This window comes from Plectropomus leopardus, chromosome 1 (genome assembly GCF_026936395.1).
Source record: "Plectropomus leopardus strain MGB_pleo_1.0 chromosome 1, ASM2693639v1, whole genome shotgun sequence".
Lineage (NCBI taxonomy): Eukaryota > Metazoa > Chordata > Actinopteri > Perciformes > Serranidae > Plectropomus > Plectropomus leopardus.
The window spans coordinates 40509906-40537560 of NC_142176.1; the positions used below are offsets into that span (position 1 = coordinate 40509906).

General features: G+C 38.2%; 2 protein-coding genes across 3 annotated transcripts in view; one reads left to right on the forward strand and one right to left on the reverse strand.

The window, feature by feature from the left end:
* Window positions 1-1621: 1621 nt before the first annotated feature.
* Window positions 1622-27655, reverse strand: part of LOC121941772 (AP-2 complex subunit alpha-2) — a 29475-nt gene continuing 3441 nt past the window's right edge. Inside the window, exons 3-23 of one of the 2 annotated variants that reach the window (XM_088081125.1) lie at window positions 25267-25409; window positions 24963-25156; window positions 23192-23321; window positions 22335-22436; window positions 21224-21332; window positions 19531-19681; window positions 18943-19111; window positions 18103-18240; window positions 17837-18019; window positions 16195-16292; window positions 15450-15681; window positions 12438-12602; window positions 11968-12057; window positions 10959-11092; window positions 9812-9894; window positions 9025-9115; window positions 8687-8809; window positions 8480-8596; window positions 6947-7016; window positions 5817-5951; window positions 1622-4918 (exon numbers count right to left, since the gene is read on the reverse strand). In XM_088081125.1, coding sequence (XP_087937251.1) covers window positions 4841-4918; window positions 5817-5951; window positions 6947-7016; window positions 8480-8596; window positions 8687-8809; window positions 9025-9115; window positions 9812-9894; window positions 10959-11092; window positions 11968-12057; window positions 12438-12602; window positions 15450-15681; window positions 16195-16292; window positions 17837-18019; window positions 18103-18240; window positions 18943-19111; window positions 19531-19681; window positions 21224-21332; window positions 22335-22436; window positions 23192-23321; window positions 24963-25156; window positions 25267-25409 — 2735 coding nt within the window. In that variant the 3' untranslated portion in view covers window positions 1622-4840. The remainder of the gene's footprint in view (window positions 4919-5816; window positions 5952-6946; window positions 7017-8479; window positions 8597-8686; window positions 8810-9024; window positions 9116-9811; window positions 9895-10958; window positions 11093-11967; window positions 12058-12437; window positions 12603-15449; window positions 15682-16194; window positions 16293-17836; window positions 18020-18102; window positions 18241-18942; window positions 19112-19530; window positions 19682-21223; window positions 21333-22334; window positions 22437-23191; window positions 23322-24962; window positions 25157-25266; window positions 25410-27655) is intronic. The other variant, XM_088081130.1, reaches the window with a different exon arrangement.
* Window positions 15590-27655, forward strand: part of LOC121943098 (tryptophan 5-hydroxylase 1-like) — a 30059-nt gene continuing 17993 nt past the window's right edge. Inside the window, exon 1 of the mRNA XM_042486497.2 lies at window positions 15590-15727. The gene's annotated coding sequence lies outside the window, so the exon portion shown is untranslated. The remainder of the gene's footprint in view (window positions 15728-27655) is intronic.

A 27655-nucleotide genomic window follows, 5' to 3' on the forward strand; every position in this document is an offset into this window, starting at 1 on the left:
ATGAGTTGCGTTATTTACCGTGTTTAAATGTTGACTGTAGCAGGTTGATTTTCACCATCCAGTCCGAAGATACTTGTGATGATGATCCAAAAATAACAAGTAAGAATGAAAAACTTGAAACAAACAAAGGAGGTATAAGACCTGTGTGCTGCTGACTACCTGAGCTGATTCACTAACTGATGACACCACCCTCATTATCATCAGTCAGCTGGTGAGTCAGGACTTCAAAATATGAAAGATAAAAGGAAAAATAAATCTATTTGTCACCTAACAAATACACCAAGGCATCAATCAAAAACATATTGAACTCAGTTATCAAATATTAATATAAATGAAAATGGCAATAACAGCAAATATAGATGATAACATCATTGTGAGTTGTATATTGTTATATTTTGAGTAAACTGAATTATAGAGAAGTGGTAGGGCAGTATAGCACTTTGAAATTTTTAACAGTTTGTTCTTTAAGAGAATTTTTAAATTTTTATATTGAGTTGCTTTAGGATTACCTTTTTTAAATCCTTTTTTTTTATCCTTGTCTTTTGTTTGTTTTTATACATGCAAAAAAAAAAACTAAATAAAAAAATCAATAAATAAAAATACAAAGTTAAAAATGATAATGGTTCAAATTATCACACAGTTATTTAAAACTTTAAACCTGAAGTTTCGACTGATTAATAATAATAATTTAAAAAAGATAGCAAGTGTCTGTTACAGTTGGGTGCTCACCCTCCAAAATCCAAATCAGTTCAGAAGTGGAAAAGGTGCCACGCCATCAAAAGAATAAATGACTAGAGCTTTTCATGCGTCAAGCATAGCCTCCTTCAGAGCATTAAAAGTGTTCATGGATTTCTTTTTCACTTCTAATTGGAAAAAAGTGTCCATTTTGCTCCAAGTTAGTTCTCACCACATTTTTTATTACTGCCTGAACATGGAGGCATATTTATTAAAAAATGTACATTATATAGCAGGTGTAAGATACTCTTTTGTTTTTGTGGTGAAAATGTTGACCCTGAAGCACTGATCAAGTATTTTAATTAGTTTGTGTATTTCTACCTTCCACGCTTTGTATTACATAAACGGAAATCAATGAGGGATCGTATTGGTCTTGAATCACCTATGACCGCAGTAGGTCCAGCAGTGCAAAGACTGCAGTTGTGAGCCAAAGCAAACTGGTCGTGTAAAACTGATATACTACTGATATACTGCAAATCCAAACTAAGAGACAGAAGTGAGAATTAATTAACACATAACTCAAAATTCTTTCCCAATCAAGTCAAAATGTATAAGCATCTCAATTTGTTGATCTGATTTAAACATTAAAATTGACTGTGGAATATAAAGCTGTGACAAAAATGTTGGCTGTCATCACTTCACTTTCCTTGTGGTATTGTAGTTTCTCAGAAACACAGGTGACACATGACAGAAATGGAAACGAGTTCAGCTATCTTTGAATCTTCCAAAGTAAAACACTCATCTGTCTTTACCCTCTAAACTGAGTGCTGGAGGCGAGCCAGCCAGAAGTAGAGATTCTATGAGAGATGTCAATATTCAAGTATAATGTGAACATACTGTGCATTATTAATCATGTTTTTCTTCTCATTAAACATCAGGCACTGTGTTTTAACTTGTTTACAAAGGCCGATTATTTATTTGAAAAATGGATGTTGAAATGACATTACAATTAAATAGCAATACAATATCCAGTCTTTTCTTCTTTTTCAAATGTCTGGCAGAGACTGACCATTTGTTAGAAAGCACAAAACACACAACAGCATTGGGACAGTTTGTGAAGTTCAAATGGTACACTGAAAGTAAGCACTGAGTGTACTGGATGTAGTACCAATGACCCAAATCTGACCCAAACCCAGGTTAAAATTTAGCATAACCCTGTACTCTACCTGGACAGCACTTGACATTTGCATCCGGTGAGTAGTTATTTGAATAATAGTACAGTTTGTAATTCTAAAAGAGTGAAATACCAGCGCTATGGGCTGCGGTTCAGTCCGCATTAACATTTTTGTTTTTTGGGTTTTTTTAGCCACTTGACATATCACCTCATAAAGACCCCAACAAAGAAAACAAATTTGTTTAGCTTCATTACACATCTGGATGTTTTTGAGCAACATTAGCACTTAAATGGAGCAACCTGTCTAAAAAAGTCCAACATTTTATTTGGTTTGTTCCTCTGAGCAACACCTCCAACATTTAATATGTGGTCATTTGACCTTTCCATGCTACTGTATCCAAACAGACTAGAAAACAACATCAGTGCTTATTGTCAAGTGGTCATTCACAGCTCTTCTTTGTTCAATTGTTTAAAAGTACATGAAATGTCACCCCTTGACATTTGCTTTCTTGAATATAAGCTGCTGAAAAACAGAAGGCACAGTGTGACACTGGGATGGTTAGTAAACAGATCCTCTTAAGCCTTCCAAAAGGACCAAGTCCACTGGCCTTAATATGATGTGAAACCCTGTATCTCAAGAGACATAAACGGTCATTATTTTTATGGTTTAAACATCACAGTAATGCTTCCCTGTTACAGATTAAGGTACCTTTACATGAATCCGTCAAACCCTTTAACACAATCTACAAATGTATTCTTACTCTCTTTACATTTCTCCTAAAATTCTTCGTACTAATTTAATCTATTATTATTATATTTTGGGACAAAAGCTCTTTAAAGCGGAGTTTAACATTTTGGTACATACGCTCTTATTGGCTTTCTTGTTGAGAGTTAGATATAAGGATCAATATCACTCTCGTGTCTGTTAAATATAAAGCTAAGCAGGAGATGGTGAGCTTAGCATTAGGCTAAGCATTAAGCTAGCCTAGCTCAGTCCAATGAGAAGAAAGTCTAACCACCAACAAGTGTTGTCTTGTTTGTTTAAAGAGCAACTCGACCCCCAAACAACTTTTTCAGTTGAAAAGCAATATATATGGGTATTTAGAGCATCATAGATTGATTCAGGTTCAACATATTGTGTATAAATATCATACACTATATATAAAGATCGACAACGTCACAGCTCCCCCAAAGTGTAACTTTTTAACCTTGATCGCCCCCTAGTGTCTAACTGCAGTATCGGTCATAAAGCTCACCCTTCTATGTTATTGAACGGAACATATGCCAAATTAAAAACTGAAAGTGCATGCCAAAAACATTTTTCGCCGCAATAGTTTCTGTCACTGAAGGTAGTTCTCATCACCCTGATGTTTGTTCATGTGATCGTTTTTATGACAAGTTTAGTTTACATTAGTTATTCAATTCCAGAAAAGGGGATTTTCCATGATTGATAGCTGTGGCAGCCAATCCATGCGCTCTCTTTCAATAGGGCTGCTCATGATTGGTTGGACGGGTGTTTTGGTGGGAACTGAATACTTTGTATGTGCTCAGGGGGCAGGGAGGTGCCGTGGATCGAGAGGCAGCATGATTGAGTGACTGGGCAAATCTTCGCCACCCTCTCAGCCCTGCACATTTTTGTGACTTTCTTCCACATTCTAGGGAGGAGGCACTAAAGCCAAAAGTAGAGGGGTTTAGTTTCTCTATAATACAAAAACAGCAAAACAGCAGCGTTTATGACAAGTTGCTGTTTTCGGTGGATTATGAGTATTTCTATTTGTCAACCACGACGACTCCCTGGAATCATGCTGTTGCACATAGCCCCTCTGTAAAACCAAAGCTTGTTGGTAAAACATTGCTTTAGAGGTGATGGTAGGAAGATTTTTCACACTTTTGGACAGAGCCAGTCTTTATGTCAAGCATCCAATAAGGATTATAATAAACATACACTTAATAAAACAGAAAATACACCATATGTTACTAAAATACAGAAATATTTGAAGTTTGGCAGTGCTCTGAGAATAAAAGCATTTAGGTGAAAGTAGTGTGACAGTGTGGCAGTGCTTTAGACCTATTTAACATTACTTTTGTCTAATTGAAGGCTCATCTGTTGTTGACAGAGAAACAAGCTCATAGGCACAACTGTGGAAACTATATCAGACAAAACATTTTGTAACTATCAAAAACTGAGATCCTTTTGCTACCTAGTGTTTTATATATAGATTTTTTTTTGCTATTTTACTGAAGTGCCTGAATTCTATGTGTAAACTTTATACACAATATAGCTCAAAATTTCCCACCACAGAACAAAACTTGTAGCATCCAAAGTCTATTATTTGGTAAAAATACCAAAATGCAAAGCTTTTCTTTTCCTCCTGAGATGACAGATGTGTAAAAATGGTGAATAAATTCTAATCTAAATCTATCTCATCTACTTATGTGATCTAATTTTTTACTCAACAAGTGCAATATGGGCGAGAAGTTGAGCAAAAAAAACTTCCCATTTTTGTGCATAATTTTTTGAAACACTACAAGAAAACATATCTCACAGAAACACTAGCAGAACAACTGGATTCATTGTTGAGATCATTGGTAAGTTTACAATCCTGCTGAGATTTTTAACTACCTCAGTCTCATTAATGCTTCTTTACCAACTCTTCAAAATGTTTGAGTAAGAAAGGCAGTACTTGAGCAGCAAAAACACACAATTTGAAAACTGTTCAGAGCTCTAGAGCTGCAGAACACCACAGAGAAGCATTCAGAGCCGCCTGCACCCTCCACAACATGTCGGCTAAGGTGCTCAGTGTGAGTGCACGAGGCAGGTTTAAAGCAGTGTCATATTAGTAAAGCTTTGTGCGAAAAATACATTTCACTTCATTTACATGTGGAGTAAGTCAAATAAAAAAAAAAAAATTTACACTGTACAAAACATCATTTCTATCTAAAGTGAGACTAGGAGAGTGAAGGAGTAGAAATGCTGGTGCTGTGTGAAGTCTAAAACTGTTCAGAGAGGAGATCGCACAGTCTCTTAGACACTGAGTCCCTGCTGGTCCGGACGGTGAGACGGTACATCTGAACGAACACACACACACACACACACACACACACACACACACACACACACACACACACACACACACACACACACACACACACACAGAGTTACTGTATGATCTTTTCGTAAGTATGTATTTGTATAAGTATGAATCTGTAGGTGGGTTTCCATTAACCCTCAAATTGCCAATATAAAATACCCCTAATGGAAACATGTTAATTTTGAAAAAACTCCCATTTATCGCAAAATAAGTTTTTACTCTCACTTGAGGTGGTATTTCAGGTGATTTGGAAAAATAAACAAAACTGCAACGAAAACACTTTTTGGGCAGTTCTAGGTCACATGATGCTATGGCTATGTGCTTCTCAGTAAGAACTGGACTGACTCCCTCATGATGCAGCAGGAGCTACAAGAGCTGTTATTGCATCACATAACTTCAAATGTTGGGCGGATCATCAGAAGTTTTGAATCAGCAGTTCCTCTGTGAAATTCTGGACTATCAGCTCCCGGAAATCCCTCATATGTGGCCACTCCCACGTATAAGGGGCTCACCTTTGCATTATGGCTCTGTAACTCACCTACGTGGCCTTGGATTATAAATAATGACGGCTAGTGTGGTGGCTGCAATAGAAATAAAGCTGCTAATGTTTTGAACATCTATCAGCATGCTTCTTGGGATGTTATCACCGGAGGAGAAGTCACAGTACATCATTCAGTGGAAACACAGTCATCTCGAAATTGTGTTTTTATCTACATTTAAAACAATTTCACTTAAGTTTTGCACAAATCTGTAATGGAAACCCACCTTCTGTTTGAGAGAGAGAGAGTGTGTGTGTGTGTGTGTGTGTGTGTGTGTGTGTGTGTGTGTGTGTGTGTGTGTGTGTGTGTGTGTGTGTGTGTGTGTGTGGTCTTTACCTGTGCTTGTGTGTTGGGCTCCAGTCTGAGGAGGCAGCCCACCTGAGAGTTCTTGGTGTGAATGACTCCAGCTCCAACAAAGTTTGCAGGATTGGGATCTACCCCGTCCAGCAGAGCTACACCAAAACCTAAAATCTACAAAACAAATGACAAGAAAAGCAATGGTTATATGAACACTAACCTCAAGATTAATGTGGGAAAAATGAGGTTTAAGGAAGTCATAGACTAACTGTCTTGTGGGGATTCAGACAGAAAACAGCACTGCCTTCAAACAGCATATTAGGGGCTGAATTGGTTGCTAAAAGTCTCCATCTAACAATGGTTGCTTATGTTGCGTATTGGTGGTGTATGATTGGCATTCACACCGGGGTCAAATGACTCTACTGTAGGCATGGATTCCAATCAGCTTTGATGGGAACACAACACCTGGATGAACGCGGTAATTTCAGCTCCTTAACCAGCAAGATGCAATGATGCACCGCCACTAATTACTGTCCGTCTCCTCCTAAGCAGCTAAAACACTGATCCAAATACATCTGCAGTGAGTTTGAAAGAGAGACTGAATAAGTAAGAGATATATAAAGAGAAGAAACCACTGAAAACTTTCCACAGGCCTCTGTTATTGTTTAGACAATCTGTTACACCGACACACCCACAACCCCCTACTTTTTTCATGGTCTTGTTTGATTTTAACACAACTTTTTGGAGCTTTTTTACAGGTAATTTTCTGGTAACCTTTGATTCATTTCATGCCTATTTTTGGGCCATGTCTTATTAAGTTGCTCACTGCCTTCTCCCCATGTTTTTGCAAGAAATCAAAACCAATTTACTCAGGGCTCAAAGGGGTTAAGAGGGCTGTGGTTTTTCATGCAGAGCTAAAATCTGAACACAGACTTTGTGGACCCTAACCCTTGAGTCTACATTGTTTTTATCAAACTTTATATTTTAGCAGACAAATACTATCACCTACCAACTATTAAAAGATGACATTCATGTCTTCATGAAAATGTTATCTCTATCTATCTCACACTAATGGATGCATAAATGAGTCCTCATTCTTTACACAAATAATCAACTACGCAGTTTCCCTTCAAAGAAGTGATTTTTTTTTACCTTGGATTTTTTTTTACCTTGGCATTGGTAACGTCTCTGTCCATCGGGTGCTTGGCTTTGAAGATTGTCTGAACCTCTTGCTGAGGACTGAAGACACAGAAAGAGGGGAGGACAAGAACAGGACATGTTACTGTAGAATGCTATCCACTAGAAAAACTGTAAAAACTCACAAGATGACCTAAATGCCAAAAACAAACCAAAGCACTTCACAATGCTTCATGTTGTCATGTGAGTCACCATGAGGGATTTGACGGCATTTTATAAGTCTGCATATGGAAACAGTTTTTTCAGCTAGATTATTTCACTAGTGAGGATGTGCCACACTATTGGCTCTGTTGAACTCCAAAAACACACCGTACGCTCACATCAGGTGTTAATTTTACTTTTCCATTTGATCTTTGGCCGAGTACAAACAGCAACTTGCAGGGAGTCTTTGGGGAAGTCATATATGGAAGGCTCAGTGTGTTGCACAGTCTTAATAAAGAGCCTATCACAGATATTGATTATTATTTTTGTCCCTTTGGAGAAACCAACTCATGATCTCATAAATCAGACAAATTCTGGAAACTTTGGCAGCCCTTGCATTCCTTCTTACAGAGACAGCGACGGGCTTCAGGGAATGGCTGACTGTTTGACTTGGACGTGCTATTTCCTATCATCTTTTTTTTCTCTCTTTCTTTTACGTTAATTTGTATATATTGCAGTGTCTGTTGTTGAATAAGGGTTGGAATTTTCCGTTTTGTGTATGTTTTTGTCTATGTTCTCTGTTGCTGAAATTCGAAAATCAATTAAAAAAAAAAAATATTATAAAAAATTCCAAAAAATAAAAAGTGTGACGAGACAAAAGATTCACTAAGAGATAATACAGATATTTGCCAACTTGGAACCAGGTTTATTATTTTTAACTAAAACTGTAACTAAAATAAAAAAAAGAGGATGATAAATATCAAAAGCTAAATTATTTAAACCAAGACAATTTTGCCTGATAAAAAAAGATTAATTCATTTCATTTTTAGTTTTTCACCTATATTCCGAAAAAAAGGAGATTTCAGTCAACTGTTGCAACAGTGAACCACAATAACTGAAACGACTTGACATTCCAGGAGGTGGCGCTATGGTGCTAATGCTTTACACTGGATGCTTAAGTAGCTCAAAGATTAAACATTACAGCCAATCCTAAACAGTTCTCCAATCATATAATATGTATGTATAGAAAACTACATACTTCTAAGACTCTCTACCACAACAAAAACAACGTTGTACTTCTGTAAAACAAAACCTCACTTGCGTATTTAAAAACATAAACTAAGCCTTTCTGAAAAACTGAAACTAAGATTAAAAACACACTGAAAACTTCAATGAAATTAAAAACTATGACGACTGTGTGACAATAGTAACTCAATATTGTGTTTTTAGGAGACCTTATGGCCATAACACAGACAAAAAATATAATCCAATAAAACTGATTGACTTTTCAAACACTTAAAAAGAAAAAAAGACGTGTGCTGACAGGAACCATGAGGCAGTGGTTTATGTACAGTCAGCCTTACAGTCCAAGCTGTTTCCAGCGCTGGAAGAATTCTTGGGATGTCATCTCTGTGGGCTGAAAAAACTTGTTGAGCATCACAGGAAGTTTCACTGCGATGTTCTGAAGAGTTCCACCGTACCTGTTCACACACAAACAGTCAGAATGAAGCATGCACACAAAATGATAGACATTAAAGATAAAGTAGCTAAAGTATGCACTCAACACCAACCTGAACTGGATGTCGAGCACTGGAGCATCGGTGAAATCTGACACACACTCAATGTTGAGGATCTGCTGCAGCTGAGCCCCACCTTCTACTGTGGGGTCCACTGACTTCGAGTGGACGTTCAGCTGTGGAGACAATAGTCAAGGATTCGACAAATGGAATGTTTTTTCTTGACAGTCTGAGTGGTATGCAGATTCGGCAGTCTCGCAGACATCCTCAGCTGGGAGGCAGTAGTTCTTGTTGATTTAGTTGTGTGTGTTAAGTGATCTGTGGTGCTTTTTACGGGCTGGAATGGGACAGTCAAGTCTGTAAGAAGCAGCTACCAAGCAGCGGAAAGGATATGAGTCTTGAGTGTGTCGTTACAGGTCACTGATGCAGAGAAGCTGAGGAACTGGGTCGATGTCTTATTGCCGTAAAACACATACATGCGACCTGTGGGACGACAGCGGGTAAACTGTTTTTGGCTTCATTGTTTTTCAAGTATTATACCTGTCCAGTACCTGCTATATTTAAAATAGGGGTCGACCGATGTTAGTTCTCTTTTTGCAAAAAAAAGAAAAGTAAAAAAACATCAATATAAAAAGGAAGGAAAAAATGTTGGAAAATAATATATAAATATAGTTCTGTAACAAAATTCGAAATATATAATATATGCAGTTCTCATTACAATTTTCCCTAGTTTTTTTTTTTTTTATTTATTTTTTTTTACATTTTTATAAAATTCATCTTTCTCTTTTTTCCACACATTTTTCTTGTAGCTTCTACTTATTTCTTGTTAAATGTTTTGGGTCATTTCTTGCCAAGATTCACACCACATTTTTTTCCATGTTTTTCTCATGTTTCAAGGATTTGAATGCTTGTGAACTTCTGAATCCTGCACTAGAAAACTGATGTAGATCAAGGTTTCAATGGGTTAAATTTAAAAAAATTCAGCAAAATGCCAAATATCGGCCCCAGTAATCGTCTAGGCTAATAATCTGTCGACCCCTAATTTAAAATGATATGTAATTACTGATCCCATTACATATCTTATTCTTGGCATCTCTCATGCTGGCCTTTGAGAAGCATATTTCAAAAATATCCTAACATCTCTAATAGACAAATTCTTATAATCATAAAGCTGCTCACCCAGGTTCTGTCTGTACTCAGACTTCAGTCCAATCTGCAACAGCTGGTTCTCATAGATCACACCGTTGTTCTTACAAACAAACCTGGAATTCACAAGAAAATAATAATACATTTACAACAAGGACCCTACATCTTTGTTAGATATAAAACAGTTGCTTATACACCGCCACGCAGTCACTCGCTGCCTTCAATCATTTGAATGAGGAGAAGGCGGTAGAGGAGAAGCAGAAGTAAAACTGGGCCTGAGATAACATTTCAGATAACTTCAGATTGATAAATTGCCCAGACATGATATGTTAGAAATATTTGGTAATTTCAGTGATTTCCTTTGTTGCTACAGTATGTAGCTACAAACTAGCTGGCACTTCTGCCTGAGTTCACAGAATCACCTGCCCGTTATCACAGCTGTGGACCGTAGCAGCAACAGCTGCTTTAAGGAAAACTTTGCTTTTTGGCAGAACAGTCCCGAAGGTAGGCGGTTGTCACAGAGGTTACTGTACGGAGGTGTGAAAGCAGCTTTAGTTTAGTTTTAATTTATTAGCACACAATTAGCCAGAGGCTTTGTAAACAAAACAAAAACAAACAAAAAATGAAGAAAAAACAAACAAAACCCCTAAATTAACATTTTACAGAAAAACACAACAAAAGATAAATGACAACAAAGAGCACAGTAAGCAGAAAAAGAAACCAATCAGTAAACATTAATCCAAAATCAAGAAATACAGACAACACAATAAAAAGTGTAAAGGAAAAAAGGAAAAATATATATAATTATCATGAATTAAATCTGATGATAACTGAATAACAAATTGATTTATAATAATTATTTAATTGAATAATAAATTAATTTATTAATGTAATGATAATTGAATGATGAATGAAAGAAAGTCTTCATTTCCATCATGGGAAATGCAAGATCCAGTTTTCAGGGTGTGAACCACACTTGAGAATAATGTCAGCATACCTCGGCCTCTGCAGCTTGGATTTGAACCACTTTTTTTTGATAATTTCCCTGAGTATCATCATGTTTTCTGAAAGTGCAACACTAAATCAGCTCTTAAATATTTAATAATGTAGGATTATACTACAGTATGTGTAAGCACACTTTCTGCTTACATCCTCAACCAAGCTCACAGTATGGTCTCACCTGGAGAAATTTTCCTCAGACACCTCTATGGATGCAGGGGTGGAGCTTTCAGACAAGACATCCACAAGCAGACTGGCTCCTGTTGCAGGGGGGGAGTTTAGATTCAGCAGGTCCGTGAAGGGGTGGCTGGGAGCCTGGGAAAGAAACATTAGCAAACAGCCACTGTAACACACACTATCTACATAAAAAAACACCAAAATCTAAACAGAAGAGTATTTATTTTATATATATACACAAATGCTTTTTTTACTTTATATGGCCATATATTTTACTTTATATGGCTTTATATTTTTTTAAATATATGGCCACAGTACAGGGCTAAATACAATCCCAAAAATAATCTGAGCTTGAATTTTGAACTAATGCATGAATTCACATTTTGTGTAAGGAAATATATACTATATATACACTAATATATATTCAACATAGCTACTTGTCCTTTTATCCAGTGATCCATGATACATGCGCCCAACCAACACACGTGTTTAATTTTGTGCCTTGCACATAGATAAGGCACTTTGCACCATGCAATTTACACCATGCACTTCATGCCATACAGGTTACATTGCTACTGTTAATGCATTTTTGGCCTCTGTATGAATTGTTGTAATTTTTTCTTTCTTTTTTCTTAGGAACTACAGATTTAACCTAGCAGTCCTCTCGCAACTTTGTTTTATCGACATTTTGAAAATATTGCTTAAGTTTTGCCCAAATCTGCAATGAACATCCGCCTAGTGTTTTATACTGTTATATTATTTTCTTAAATGACCCCCTTACAAACAAGATAGTACATTTCAAGGGGTTATTCCTAAAGTCTTGAACACAGAATCAGAATCAAAACCCGAAACTCTTCTGTGCTAGTTTATGAAAAAAACAAACAAAAAAAAACAGTGTAGAGCAAGTGGAGAAAGCACTGACCATATTGAAGACAGAAGTAAATACCCCGCCAATGGAAATAAATAATTTTGTAAATCACTACACTATGTGTTGTTTGTAGCTATCAATATACCATGGTCCCAGCAGAGTGTATGGTGGGACTAGAGGAAGCAGGGCGAGGTCTGTTGGTGGGAAGAAGGTCTGCCATCAGTGAAGGAGAAGACTGATGGAGAAGGAAGAGAAAAGGGACAGAAAGAGGGAAAGGGCAGAGGGGGAGGGACAGAAGACAAGTAAAGGTAAAGATCAAGAAAATGCTTAAGGCCAGAGGAAAATAAAGGCAAGGCAGTAATGCGCAGTAAACTGTGGCATGCAGAATAGGACTGTTATAATGCCATTTGTGTGATTTTTGATTTTATGAATGCTGCAGTAAAATAGAACATTGCAGAAGATTATCTGTATGAGAACATTTGGTGACATTTCTTAACTTGTTGAGAATGAAGGTTTTTTCCTGGGTGTGGTTGGGATGAAAAATCTTTGGTAAAAAACAAATACTCAAGCTGCACTGGCTGGATTTCACTGCTACCTAAAGTCCTGTGCAGTTACCTTGTTTGCGGCCTCATTGTTCTCGCTGTGCTCTGTGTTGCCGTTGACATTCCAGCGGGCGTCGTCGATGTCGGGCAGGTTGCCTGGGCCCTTCTTCTTCTTCAGCTTCGCCAGGATTGAAGACTCTCTCTCTGGGAATGGAGGCATCTCCTCTAAAACTGTGGCCTGTTGACGGACAGAGAAAGAGAGAGACAATAATATGAAGCTTTAGGCCTAAAGCAACGCAGACAGCTACTGAACCACTGTTCAAAAAGCAACGGGAACTTTCAGTTATTTTACAGATCCAGACAGATAAGCTGTGACACAACAACAACCACCACTGTAATACAAAATGTTTTTTCTCAACTCAAACATTTCACTCAGACTTTTTTTTTAAAGTACAGTACAGTATGAGATGGAAGAATATGTCACGATATATACTTTCATGAACAAGGAAAAATGGCTCAAACAGTGACATAGTCATTCTGAACGTAAAAGGGAGAGGTCGCACATTCTTTGGGTGGCAACAGAAAATGACAAGATCATCAGAGTTGTTCCTGCACTTCCTGGGATGTTTCTACTTTTCTTCTACTGGGGATCAGTAAATTACTACATGTATTCATTACTGAACACAGACTGTGGTGCTGACTAGTCTCTCTTAATGTAAAAAATGACTTCAAGAAAGGCAGCACATAGCCAGACACAGATGATTTAAACAAAGGAACGTCAGCCTTTTGCAGTTAAGGGCAGTCCACACCAAGCTCTATAACTCTAACTATAACTATAACAACATTTATGTGAGCATCCACACTGAGCGATAACATTCTATAAACAGCAGCGCAGAGCAAGCACTACACACCCCACAAAAATGGATGTTGATGAGCTGCTACTGCTGTACACTGCCAGGAGGCTGAAGAGAAACAAACAGAAAACTAGAAGGATATGGGTTCACCAAATTCTTCAAAGACTACAGGAACGGGGAGAATCAAACACTATATTGCGAGAGCAGTCGTCTTTTGAAGACAAGTTTCATTCATACTTTGAGTCGACATCAGTTTGCTGACATTCTGTCGATGGTAAACGAGGACATCAGTAAAGACAAAACCAACTTCAGAGACCCAACAGTGAAGGAGACCATTTAACTGCATGTCTCAGAGAAAAATTACTTTTTTGTGTCATCTGCAGCCCAATAACAGGTCATACAGCTGTTGACAGCTGTGATTATACCATGTTAAAGGTTGTTCCTAAACCCTAAAAGAAGGAGATAAGCTGCAATTGTAAGAACTCCTGAAACTTTATCCTGTAGAAAACTCTGTGAAATATACTGATGACACCCAGATTGAACACTTCAAATTCAGAGGATTTGGATCTAAATTCAAAATTCTTTATGTAGCCTATAAATCATCATATTGAGGTGATGTTTTTTAATCAACACCAGACTTTTTTCTTTCATCTTCTTCTCCTGAAGAACAGCACCATCTGCTGGCCAGAATCTGCTTCAGTCAGGGAGATGAATCAATTATTAATGACTAAATTCACAGGAATAAAAACATAAAGAAAACCACACTGTAATATAGTCCACAGCTTCATATATCTTTTTCCACATAAAAAAGGCATTGTGTGGCCCAAATTAAATGTTAGGATCGATTTTTGATGTGACATCTAAATAAGACAGATTCTGATTGGCTGTTGGTATTTTTATTGCTCTTGAAATTGCTCCAGCAGTGATCCAAACGATATTGTTTGCCACTTTCTTGTCGTTTTACATGTACTGTGGACTCTGCCACCAACTTAAGTTGGAGCAATTTTTCAAACCATCTTTTTATAGTTATATCGTTCTCAGTGTGGACAACCCTTTACACTTTACATCCATGTTTGTGAGAACGTGGATGCTTCACACACCTTCCCCCCGGCAGCACAGCAGATCTATACAACCAGCACAGTTTTAAGGTGAACACCTGAGACAAGTTTCACCAGTGACACCTAAGTATTTTTGCAGAACATGATGATGTCACAGTGAAGCGGACCTTTGACTTTTTGATTGTAAAATGTCACCTCTTCACCATTATATCCTATTAGACATTTGTGTCAAAATTTTGTCAAAATTAGAGTACGAATTCCTGAATTTTGGTCAAAAACATGTTATATTATGAGCTAACAGTGAACTTTTAAATTCTAATCAGTTAATTCTTGAATCAAAGTGAAGGCTTGTGCTAAATTTTAAGAAATACTTTGAACTATGAATGTTTTTAGTCGCTATTGCCAGTTTTTTTGGGGTTTTTTTTGTTTATGGAGTTGACCTGTGGGGACGAGGTGTGGGGACTGTTTGTTTATTAACGACTTAACTATGTATCACTGTGGAAGTAACTGTAGAAGTAGAAAAAAAAAGAAATTCTCTCAAGGTGCCCTTGAGATATGTTCAGCAGAATGGATGGAAGATTACGTGACCTTGACTTTTGACAGTTAACCACTTAAGTCTAATCAGTTCACCTCAAGTCCAAGTGGAAATTTGTGCCAAATTTGAAGAAATTCCTTCTTCCATTCTTGGATATAGCACTGCTGGTGACTGTTAAACTTTAAGCTTTGTGTTTGACCTTTTTACCCCACTTTTGACTTCAGTGTTACTGATCCACTTGTGTTTATTTCTCAACTTCACTGAAAATGAATTAATCAGCCTGGAATGCTGCTCTGATTAATTACTGTGAAGCAGTTGTAATATGAAATTGTCCAATCAATCATTGTCATCTGCTAAGGGTTTATTAAACAGAGTGTGATGTATCTTATCTGACTCTAAATATGTGGCCTTTGCTGTGTGACATACTGCAGCACCTCTGCTGTTTTGCTCTGGATTTTTTGTTCCTAACAAATTACTACGAACATAAACAAATAATATAAATACCAAGTAAATCCATTCAAGATGTGAACAATACTTTCAAACAGATATTCAAAGATTTGAGAGCTTGAGTGTGACTGAGACTGGTAGACTGTTTGGTGTTATCAATATTTAGTCCACATCATGAATAATTCACTAACCAGTATGTCAGTGCTGGCGATGCAGCTGAGCCTCAGGTACTCCACAGCTCTCTGCTGGAGCTCCACGTCAGCATTGCGGAGCTGACTGTCTGAGCGCAGGACGTCTTGGATGGTGCCCTTCACTTCTGGAAACAAGTTAATGAACTTGATGTAGGCGGACAGCAACAGCGCCCGAGTTGGCACAGAGCACAGGTGGAACTTGGAGTGGAGCAGGTTGAACTGGACCAGAGGGCTGAAAGAGAGGACAACACAAAATGTGGAGACCTCTTCACTTTCAGGTCAGTTATACACTTTCACAGAATTACGTCAATATCTTCCCAGTACATTAAGCTTCTTCTGCTCGTTCCCTATGCTAAACACAGCGCCGTGTTAAGTTTTAAGATATTGGTGTAAGCAGCATTTATTTAAAGCTTTGGTTCACCCAAATTACCAAAAGATGTATTTTCTTACAAGATCTATCTAGTGATGCAGATAATGTTAACTTCATTAAAGCTACTTTCTACAGAAGAAACAAGCCTGCTGAAAATGTTGGCAGTAAGGTTTGAGAGGAAGAGGACAGAGACATTGGTGTCAACACCAAAAAAAAAAAAAAAAAAAAAAAAAAAAAATTTTCAGATGTCTAAAACCTGGAAAAATAAAACCAAAACCATCTGCATGGGTGAATGCTGTCTGGAGCTGGTGAGAAAATTGGTAGAAATGACATGACTTTAAAGACAGCGGACAGGACTATGTGGATAATGTTTACCTGGAGCGCGAGTCTCCTGCAATAAGATTGCCAAACTCTCCTAGGATGTAACCCCCGACTTTCACCAGGTTCTCATGGCAGGCGGGAGCCTGTAGTGCCTACAAGTGTTCACATAGCACGACAGCAGTGGGTTAGGAATAAACAGTGCTATGTAAGACTATATCATTCAGGTGTTCAGTGCATACTGGTGTGCAAATTCGCAGCCTCTGACAGCACCTTGAATTTCATGTTATATGCAACCTCTACCTGCCTCTATCATGCCCACTATATGTGACTACCTGCGACCAGAAATCCGCTCTTTTTCATTGTGTATTGGAAGCGACTGATTCCCTGTATAGAGCGTGCTGGAATACCTGTGATGCGGACAAAGCTGGCAGTGCGAAGAGAGGGAGTGACAATTTGAAAAATTTAAACGAAGCTCACATCAACACAGCCACTCAAGCACAGCTCCAGTGACTTTCTGTACAGATCGGCATAAATCCAAAAAATAATAAAGGTAAACTCTCTGCCAGAGAAGGGGGCGGGGGATTGTGGATGGATACAAGAAACCAGTGGGGCGGACGCAAATTGAGGCAAACTGGTTGCATATAATGGGCATGCACTGACATAACAGCATAAACATGTTTATAAACCTTTTTTGTTGTCTGATTGCAATTATCAATGTGTCCAAGTATAAATGGTGCCTTTGCTCCAAGAACACAATTGGCAGAACAAGGTCAGAGATTAAAAGAAAACTTAAATTTTCAGACCCTGAGCTACGGGACCTGACTGACGAGGTGCAGAGGCATTCCTCAATACTTCAGACACTTTAAATGTAACAGAGAGAGTCTGTATTTGGGATTTAATATCTGTCTGTCAATGTGCTGCACTTACCACCAACACTCTGAATATGCCAATTATTAAAGTGTAACTGCATGTAGCTGTTTAAGCTGATCTTTGTGAATTTGACTAGTTTTTAATGAGGCTTATTCACATAGAAAGGGGCTAATTTTGCAGATGTATGCATATTAAAAATAAATATGTGCAAATACCACAGGAGCACCTGGACGCCTTTCGCTTGGCAGTGCATTTCACCCTTTGCAGGTGCTCTGACAGTTAGTTTCTGTTCTGTTTACACACACACACACACACACACACACACACACACACACACACACTTCAAACAGAGCACTGTGCTTCAAAACACTATTTTGAAGTACAGTGAATATCTGGCACAGAACTTTCATTTTGAAGTGCCGTTTCTGTTTAATCTCACAATATGTTTTATTTCTTTGTGTTCCAAGCCATTATGTTGTTTACACTTTTTGAAATAAAACTAAATATGCGGTCATTAATAATGTGCAGACCTTGAACTAATAACTGAGGAGAAATCTGGACCCTTGACTTGACGAGTTGGGAACCACTGGTCTAGGCGAACTGTGGAGGGATTAGAAAAATACTTTTCTGTTTTATGCACATCATGTGAGGCCTGGGGATTGGCTTGCCATGACTGAAAACATGTGGACTGCCCAGATTGTACCCTCTTTTCACCACATGAACAAGTTAGCTAATAAATGAGCCCTGATAACACAGAAAAGGCAGATTCTGAGAGGTCACATTGGCAGTTAGTCTGATGTATAGTGACAAAAGTCTTTATGCCCACCTCAAAGACAGTCTTGGCCGCGTAGCCTTGGACGTCATCTCGGTTTATGACAATCTGGATGACACGATACCACACCTCCTCACTGACGTAGTCACCGGCGATGCGGATGAGGTTGAGAATGGTATCCACGTACCAGGTGTAGTCCACGGCATATTTTTCAGCCAGGATAGCCACCTTGAGCACCTGAAGAAGAAAAGCAACTGGCTGAGGACGAGAGCCGCACACAGAGGAGGTAAATGCTGCACAGGCCTGTACTGATGACCCACTATCTCCTCTCTGATTGAGTAGTCGGCGTTCTCCAGGTAGCTGAGCATCTCTGCCACGATCTGCTTGGCGTTACTGCGGTCACACATGGCATAGAGCAGGTCCACGGCCCGCTGGCGAACACTCACATCTCGCTCTGTCTGTATAGAAAACAAACACAATACATGACCTCTAATCTCTGGCAGGTTTTATAAGGTGTAGCTATCTGAATTTCATTTAATTTCATTTGAATTTGATTTTCAATTTTGGTGTAGTAATGCATGCTCTTCCTAATTTCTTATTAAAACATCATAACATTTTAAGATGTGCTTTTTTGTGATTACAGTGAGTATGATAACAATCTCCAGGATTATTTATAGACACTGGAAAGTAAGTAAAGATCCAGATTTAAAGATTGGGCAAATGCAATGGCAGAGACAGAATTCTATAAATCTATGCTCACTAGATTAGCAGGTGGTTTGGAACACAGAGCTTTCTCCTGGGGCCTTTTTGGACTTGTATCAAAATCGACAAAGTGAATATTTCAATCATAGCTAAATAGCTCCTGTGTCAGTTAATCAGTTATTATCAATTTTATTATTAACCTGCCTCTTAGGGACTAAGAGTCCTCTGGACTGCCTCTAACTGCCTCTAAAAGGCTTTGTGCATTAGACCAAAAGCTCCACTCAACATAACTTGTTTCAAGAGGCATCTATTAATAAATGATCATAATAACCACTGAAAAAGTGCCTAACAATTCCAGAGGCAACTTTAGGACTCCATAGCTCCCCACTGGTCAGATAGATACATGAAACCAGCAACCACCAGACTGTCACAATAACAAAAGGCACACACAACCTCACCTTCAGAGCGTTGATCACAGTATCTATATGCGTCTTCACTGCCTCGTGAGAAAACTCAGAGCTGGCCAGTGTGCACATGCTCTCCAAAGCCAAATAACGCAGGTTGGTTTCCCTGTGCTGCAAAAACTGGCCCAGCTGGTTGCAGGCTCGTACCAACAGAGTGGGCTCACTGAGAGACAAGATACAACAAGGAGCTGTTGTCAAAAAGGTGGCACACATGTCAACATCCAAAAACCCAAAAATGCTACACAACACAGAAATGTGAAGAGCTGGCAGATGGGTTTGCCCTGTGACCTTGATGTGGAGTTTAAAGGGGAAGCTTGTTCTTGGTGATTTTAATGCAGCGTTAACAGTCCCATGCCTGCTATAATTCGGTAAAGTATAACATCCAGTACAACATGTTGGAACTAAACACTATCTGTTAAAAGTCTACATAGCAGTGCATACATATGTAACTAAAGGTCAAAGTCCCCTGAAAATGAATCAGAATGTCCCGATTGTTCTTGTCTCGATCGCACCTCAGCAATTCCGTGATATTCCAGGGATTCAATGACCAGCAGGAGGTTTGTTTCAGTGAATATGACTGACCTGTCGTGGTGGATGATGAGAGAGATGGCTTCAAACAGAACAGCATTCTTTGCGTTGGAGTGCTGGACCTTCTTGGACTTGGGTGGCTCCTGGGCTTTGTTGAGGATTGTCTCCAAACACTCTGTCAGACGACTTCGCAGCGCTGCATCCTCTGCAAACAAAGATTATGTTCCTAAGGACGTCATTGTACACATGTTAGATTAACAATAAATAATCAAATCACCCTACGTAATGCCACATGACAAGGCAAGACTTTAGAGACTTCAGTTCCTATGTTGTGATTTAAAAAAAAATTTTTTTTTTAATTTTACTTTTTGTACTCTGGTGCCATCTAGTGTCAAAATCTCTCCACGCAGCTGTGCTCTAAGCATGGGGGAAAAGGCAATTGGAGCAAAATGATAATAAATGTTTCATAAACTGCCAAAAAATAATAGATTTAAAAAATCATTTTTAAAAAGCGAGGGAAAAACTATATTCATAATTGTAGTAATCACATATTTGACATTATCTTCCCATGTCCTTGAAAGAAATCAAGCCAGTTTGTTCAAGTTTACAAGGGTTAAAAATGGCAACAATAACCATTTAAAGCATTCTGGATTTCTGGGAATAAGCATCTCAGGAACAATGCTTGCACCCATTACTGAATACTGGGCAACAGATACAGCTGCTTAACTCTTGGTAAATGTGCTTTTTTAACTTCTGTCTGGGAGTAAGATTATTATCAGCCTCATGTTTGTGTGTTAAATACAAAGGTGAAGTCAAGATGTGTTAAGTTGGGCTTAGCATAAACACAGCTGATATTGGTACATACAGTGACTCTGTCCAAAGTTAAAAGGTACTACGCAAACCTCTGATGCAGGTTACTTACAGACGGTATGTTGTTTATTCAACCTCTACATGAGCAGGAATGTAAAAAGGATAGTTTGTGATTGGGGTGAATATATGTTATTCACTGAAATAGTATGTCTGGTCTACTTTATAGGTTGGGGAGCACAAGTTTAAAAAGTTCAGAAGGATGTATGGTTAATAATTCAGTTACCACCATGAAGCTTATTAAAAAAGGGGAAATTAAGTTAAAGAGTGGCTCCAGTGTTATGTCTAACAGACTTCCATCCACACCAACTGAAACTATGGCTTCATGTCAACACCTTTCAGTGAAGCACACAATGGTACAGCTCACACAGCTGATGCTGGTAACACAGAGAACTGACGATTCATGGTAGGGATGAGGATGAGCAGATCCAGAAAGCAAATCATCCTCTCAAGGATATTGTGATCTAAAATAACTGACTCAAATTCAGCTAATTATTCCCATGAATTCTGCTTGACCTTGCAATATTGACTAATCACTGCAACGTTATCACAAATTTGACTATTGTAAATTAGTAAAATCTTATTTGATTGTAGAGTTGTGTGCAGCGGATTGATTCACTAAGCCCCCCATTGCCCCACTCTGTATACGTGAATGTGCACTGCTGTTGCTCTGATGTGTGCAGCCTGGAAAAGGATAATGACATGTGTAACTATCAATCCTGTCCATAAGAGCTGGCTGCACACTACAGACAGCAGTATTCTCCCTTAACCAGTCCACACTGATGAAGTTACATTAACGAATTGTCAGGTTACAGGTCTGTATGTTTCTACAGTGGATCATAATTTCTCCTGCAGAAAACATGACTGTACTGTACCATACCAGGTGGAGGGTAGCACTGGAGCAGGCGCAGCAATTTGACAGACAACCATGGTGCAGCAACAAAGTAGTATGTATAGTCCTGAAGGTCGATGGATGCCGAAGTCACAATCTGGACAAGTGAGGACAAGATAAAACATGTTAGAAAAGTCAAATTATTGTGTTAGTCCGACTAAAGCTGGACATTTAAGATGCATGTTAACATGTTGGTCCTATTAAAATCACGCTAAATCTAATCTCTTGACATTGGACTAACAAACCCAGATAATGTGATTGGAAGTCGAGCTATTCCATCATGTAAACACCTCAGTTGGACTGTAACTAGACTCTGCATTCTGCGCATGCTCCTAGTCGCCGCTCTGGACTCCCTCATGGGTCAGGCATTTAATAAAATGTAAGCACTGAGGAGGGACTTGTGTTTTTAATTTGGGCTGAGGTAAGGGACATACAAAAACTGCTGTGGACGGGGCTGCAGCAAAGCCACCTAAAAAAATCATTTTAAGTATAGACTATATTTGAATATCTGCTCCTCTTCACCTTCCATAACAGTTGATAAAGGCAGCGGTAGACCAGCAATTCCAACATTTGGTGTAGTGAAATTTTGCTCAATGGAATCTGGTGTTTTTCGTATAAAGGCCTTAAACGCCCACCAGTAATGACTGTTTTACAGCAAGGTAAAGCAGTGAAAATATTCTAAATATAGCATAGGCTACACTTACATAGATACAGATTTTTTTTAGGTGGCTTACAACTAATCAAAGGAGGCAGAGTTTGCTCAGCGCTGTTTGATTCCATGTGAGTAACGCGGCGGTTTTCAAACCCAAAGTTATTGTAAATCTACAGCTGTGATAGTGATGTGATCTATATCATAGACTGTATAAGTAATATAGGTCTACAGCAACTAGCTGAAAGAGGGCATATCTTCAGCTGCTGCAGCGGAGTTGGGCATACTTCTGTCAATAAATTATCCCCCCCGATGCAGCGTGCACTGGGACAAAGACAGCAGTCCAATTAAATGGCCTAACCGAGCTACGACCATTGCTCAACTAAACTGTGCATGTAAATGTAGTGACGGTGATGGAGGTATCATGTAAAGTTATAAAAAGAAACCCACCCTACTGAGCCTGGCCACAGCCAGTGAGATGGATGTTTTGAAGTCCTCAGGACTCTTCTGGGCTAGTGTGGTAATAAGGCTGGTGGCTGCTGTGACCACTCCCTGATAACAGACAGACACACCTTTATAACGAAATTACCATTAACAACTCACACAGTAGCTCATCGTCCCAGGTAACTGCATGTCAGGCTCACAGAGATCAGACAGAGAGAGCTGGCCAAACACAACAGACACTGCATTCCAAATCCACACTACATAAAATTCTGTACTGTGTGTACTACATAGTAATCATCTTAGTGTACTGTTTAAGCAGTTAGCCTACTAAAAAATCCATATACTTTACCACTGTATAAAAAAAAGATATAGTACGTGCACTGTTGTTCCAGCTGTGAACATTTCATTTTTTTACTGCACTGTTCTTAGTGTGAATACTGTCTGCTTTGATTATACTGTATTTTCTAATATGTTTTATTGAATTTCAATTGTATTACAAAAATGTCAAATAAAATATACAGGCAAAAATAATATTAACTTCAATAATAATAACAAATTATAAATGAACCAACATAGGTACATAATTAATTAGATTAAATTAATTAATTAAAATTTTAAAAAGTAATGTAACAAATATCAACGTGATTAAATGAAATGAGATACAATAAAATAAATAAAATAAAAGGCAGGATCAATAATTTCATGTTATTCATATAACTTTTCCTTTTCAGTCAGTGATACATGTTTTGTCGGCTAAGAGAGACTTGAATAAGTCTTTTTGTTTAATTTCAACAATATTTGTCAGCCTCTCTAGCCCAAGATGCTTTGAGTAGTGTGGAACTGGGAAACACGTCCAGTCTTACCAGGTGCTGGTCATTAAGCAGGTGGACCACTCGTGCTGTCCATTCACCCATAGGCACCAGGTCAGGAGAGGTCCTGTTGAGTCTTAAGAGACATAGCGCTGCACTCTGCTTCACGCTGTCCATCGTGTCCCTGATAGATAGAGGCAAGCACAAGACAACTTCATTCATCATAATCAAAAACATATACCCACGATACAATTTAAAATGGTTACTTTCATTATTTCACACTAAACAGTTTGAATTGTTATGATTTTAGTCTTTTAATCTTAAATATTTTTAACCACCGTTCAAATATACAGCTACAAAAAAGTGAGGAAAGAAACAGACTGAGTCTATACAACTGATTTTAGTTTTAAATATGTAATATTAAATCAAGGGGTTGACCGATATTGTTTTTTTACGGCTGATACCGACACTGATTAGTAGTAGTTCATAAGACCGATAACCGATATTTGGAACTGATATGCATTTACAATAAAAATTAAAGTCTTTCTGTCAATAATTAGAATTTAGATTATAACAAACTCAAACACTTTTTGTAAACTCAAGTGAAAATTTAAACAAAAAATGAATAAATAATAAGCTGATAGATAATTAAATCCTGTGGGTCCATGTTATTTCTCTTCAGTCAGTATCATCTAAAATCACCTTAAAATACATTTTATGGCCATGAATTTTTAAAATAGAATTTAAGGCCTTTCAAAACTTTTTAAGGATCCACAAATAGCTGATATGCGTCAGTGTATTTTTAAAGTTTCAAGCCCTATGAATAAAAAATCCTCTTGTGCTTTTCACACCATCCTGATTTCCCGAACCTGGATCTTTAATACCACTGTGTTTTGGTTAAAAGCGGCACATTAAAGGACATGCATGCTTTGTTTCCTGTAAATCACTCATGTAATGTATAGGCAATTTCAATACCACACCGGATCACACCACTTAAAATGAAAACCAATATATAAGAGGCAATTACAGAATCTAAATACAGTAAATAGCTCTTGCGGAGACAATCATGACAATAAACAGAAATTAGGTCTGAAATAATGGAAAATCTTAAGGATTGTAACTTCAGGTCAAACACTGATTTGAATGCCACTTCGTGCATTTTCTTTCGCAACAAAAATATATTTCTTATTATTATTTCTTAAAGGCAATTTCTTATTTTATCAAATTCCTTTTAAATGTAACCAACAACTAGTGTCCAATTCTGACATTAAAGAGGAACTTCTCCAATTTTCAACCAGCTTTGTAAAATGTTGGCAGTATGTGTAGACGAGCTGTGATAAACTTCCCTCCATCTTACCAGTGCATAGATCAGTAAACAGTAAAACTAAGCAGTGCTGACTGCTGATCAAACAAAAACTATTATTCCTTTGCATTGCCTATTTTTCGACTCAAATGCTTTCAGAAACATGTTTTAGCTTAGTTTAACTGTAATACAAGGTTGTTTGTTACCAGCCAAATGCCTTTTTCTTTCAAACCAAGATGTTCACATTAAGGTTTTCAACCTCTAAAGCAAAAGTGAATGTCACAGTCCCTTTTCTCTGGTCATGCAGCACCAATTTCAAAAGTATTTGTGCCTTTCTACTGCATAGACAGCCTAATTTTATTAAAAGAACATCTTTGCAGCAGTGAAATACCTCTTTAAACCATCGACTAACATTTAACATTTTACATCAGTTCAAAGTTGTTGTTTTTTCTGACAAACAGTAACAACTTTATTTGTTTGAGACTTTGAGCCGGTTCAATGCAACAGTGTTAATATACATACCCTGCCACTAAGATGCTGGGAATTTGAGAGGCAAAAGCCTCAGCCATTTCTCTGCTGCCCACATTGGCAATGCAGTGCAGGGCCAGGTTCATGAAGGTCGGGTTGCGGCTGGCCAGGTCATTCTTGATGCCATTATTGATAAGACGGATCAGGTCGCTGTTAGAGTTCACTAGCACTGAGATGAACAGGTAACCCTGAAATATATAAAGAAGACACAATATGTCAGTGCATTAAACCCACCCTTCACCACAAACATATCTGCATGACAACTTTTGACAAAGGATAAACATGAGGACAAACTTACAATTTGCTTCTCTGTGTACTTGTTGGAGCTGAGGAGGTTGACGGCCTCCATGTGTCCAAAGTCGATATCATGGCCCAGAAGAAAGATAAAAAGCAGCTTGCAGACATACTTTTTTTTACTGTAGCCATCAAGAGCTTTGTCTCCTATCCACACAAGTGCAAACACACACATACAAAGAGAGAGAGAGAGAGAGAGAGAGATGGACTTGAATGTGACATGAAGTTTATGCAGGGGTTTCAATGGTCTGACACTGCCCTCTGAGGACTGGCAGTGTCAGAGTCGATTCACAGTCCAGGCAATTCAGGCTGATGTTGGTATTTTAATTTGGTCACGCTTTTCTTCAATACACCTTACCTAAAATTATGAAAAAGTGAATATTTCATGGCCTGCTGCACTATACTCAGCTCCTTTTGCAGTCCACATAAGTAACGTTGTTTATGTCTTTGTTCACGCTCTGTAATGAGACAATATCCAATTTCCAAGTAGTCAAAGCAATACAAAAGTGTGCTAACTGGTCGTAGTTTAGTTAGAAAATCCTCACCCATCACAGAGCTTCTCTCCTGCAGCTGACAGCGCTATCACTCAAATGCTCAATCACACTCGACAGCAGTAGAGGGGGTTGTACATACCACTATTTAAAGGGGTTTACCCTTGTCTGTAGTTGTTAACCTGTACAGTTAGTTAGCTAGAAGTTGAACAGGTTTCTTTTCTTTCACTTGTATTGTATCTGTAAAGTGCTTCTTAGTGTTTCAAGGAGCCTCAAGCCATTTATTTAAATTATTATTATTATTTAAATTATTATTTTAAATATTAATTGATCTGAACTGCATTATTTCTTATGAGGAAAAAGACTGGTGATTGGCAAAATCAGGTCTGACATTTTCTTCTGATGACAAATACAGCTGAAAAATATTGCTGTCATTGTTGGAATTTGTGTTAATTCTTGTGATCACAAGTTTATTTATTTATTTTTAAAGGGATCATGTACAGTAAAAAAGATAAATGTTACCATTTGTTGCACCGTACCAAATTATAGCTTAGCGCTAATTCACATCTGCAGTCCCTCAGCAGGTCAGAACAAATACACAGCACAATGACATGATAATACAAAGTTGTACAAGAGGAAAAGAAGACGAAAAAGACACACGCAAGACATACAATACACACAACAGCACATGATACAAAGTGATACAAAGAAGAAGACACAAGACAGGCAATACAACATGAAACTACACAAAAAAGCTCATCACTTACAAACCATAAGATAAAAGGCTACACACTATACACAAGTCAATGCTTGTCAGATTAAAAACAAGTTATAAAGTCCAGAGTTCAAGGTCAGTGAGTGCAGAGCTGAGCAGCCTTTAACCGTCTTTTCAAATAAGTTTCGAGAGTCCTGATAGAGCTGCAGCTCCTCACATCGTCAGGCAAAGTGTTTCACTGATTTGTCGCTTTTACAGTATAAGCTGATTGCCCAAATGCAGTGCGATGAAATGGTATGTGACAGTCTGGTACAGAGTGAGTAAACACACAGTCACATAGTTGTAGAATTTCTGGAACTGCTTGATTATGATGTTTTTATTGCAAGCTTTGTATTTCCTCACCTTTCTGTTTTTAAATTTGGATGCTTATCATGAGAGGGTACAGTAGCTATAAGGGTAGTCACTCTTTATTATGATGTCAGACCCTTTACCACACTTATTGTTTAGCCCAAAATATAACAGAGCTTCAACTGAACTCTTTGGCTATCCCACAAGGCGCTAAAACACAACAGTAAAGGCGTCAATAGGCTCAAAACTAAGTGTTTGCTGGATTGTTGAACACTGTCTGAAATCTCCTTCACCCATACCGTTCCAGCTTTGGATTTAATGTGGCTGAGGCCGACTATTTTTATAAACGTCATAATTTTATAAATAGAAAGGACAAGCACAAAGGAAAGAGAACTACCGCCAAAAATATTGATATAATAAAGATATTGCATTATGTGTGGAGAGGAGGACAGCAAACAGAGAATATGCTAGAACGGCCATAGGTCAAAATGCTGGGTACTATGGGCAGAGGACGCAACTTCATTCTGGAGCAAACTAATTATAGGCAGCATGGAACAGGTGGCAGGAGAAACAACACCAAGAGAACATAAAGATGGACACATTGACAGTGACGTGTGCAAACTTTTCAACCCCTCAAGTACCACCAGCAGCGTGTCAAAGGCATAACATCTACGATGCTGTTTTGCTCCGTCCTCCACACGGCTCTATATCCCACCGAGAGCGTCCATGAGCATTTCAAAAGCAGAGCTTCCTGTCAGCTGATACTGTCGACTTGCTGAGATTGTGCTTATTGCGTCTTTTTCCCTTGATTTTGTGGTCATTTTTTGTGATTTAACTAT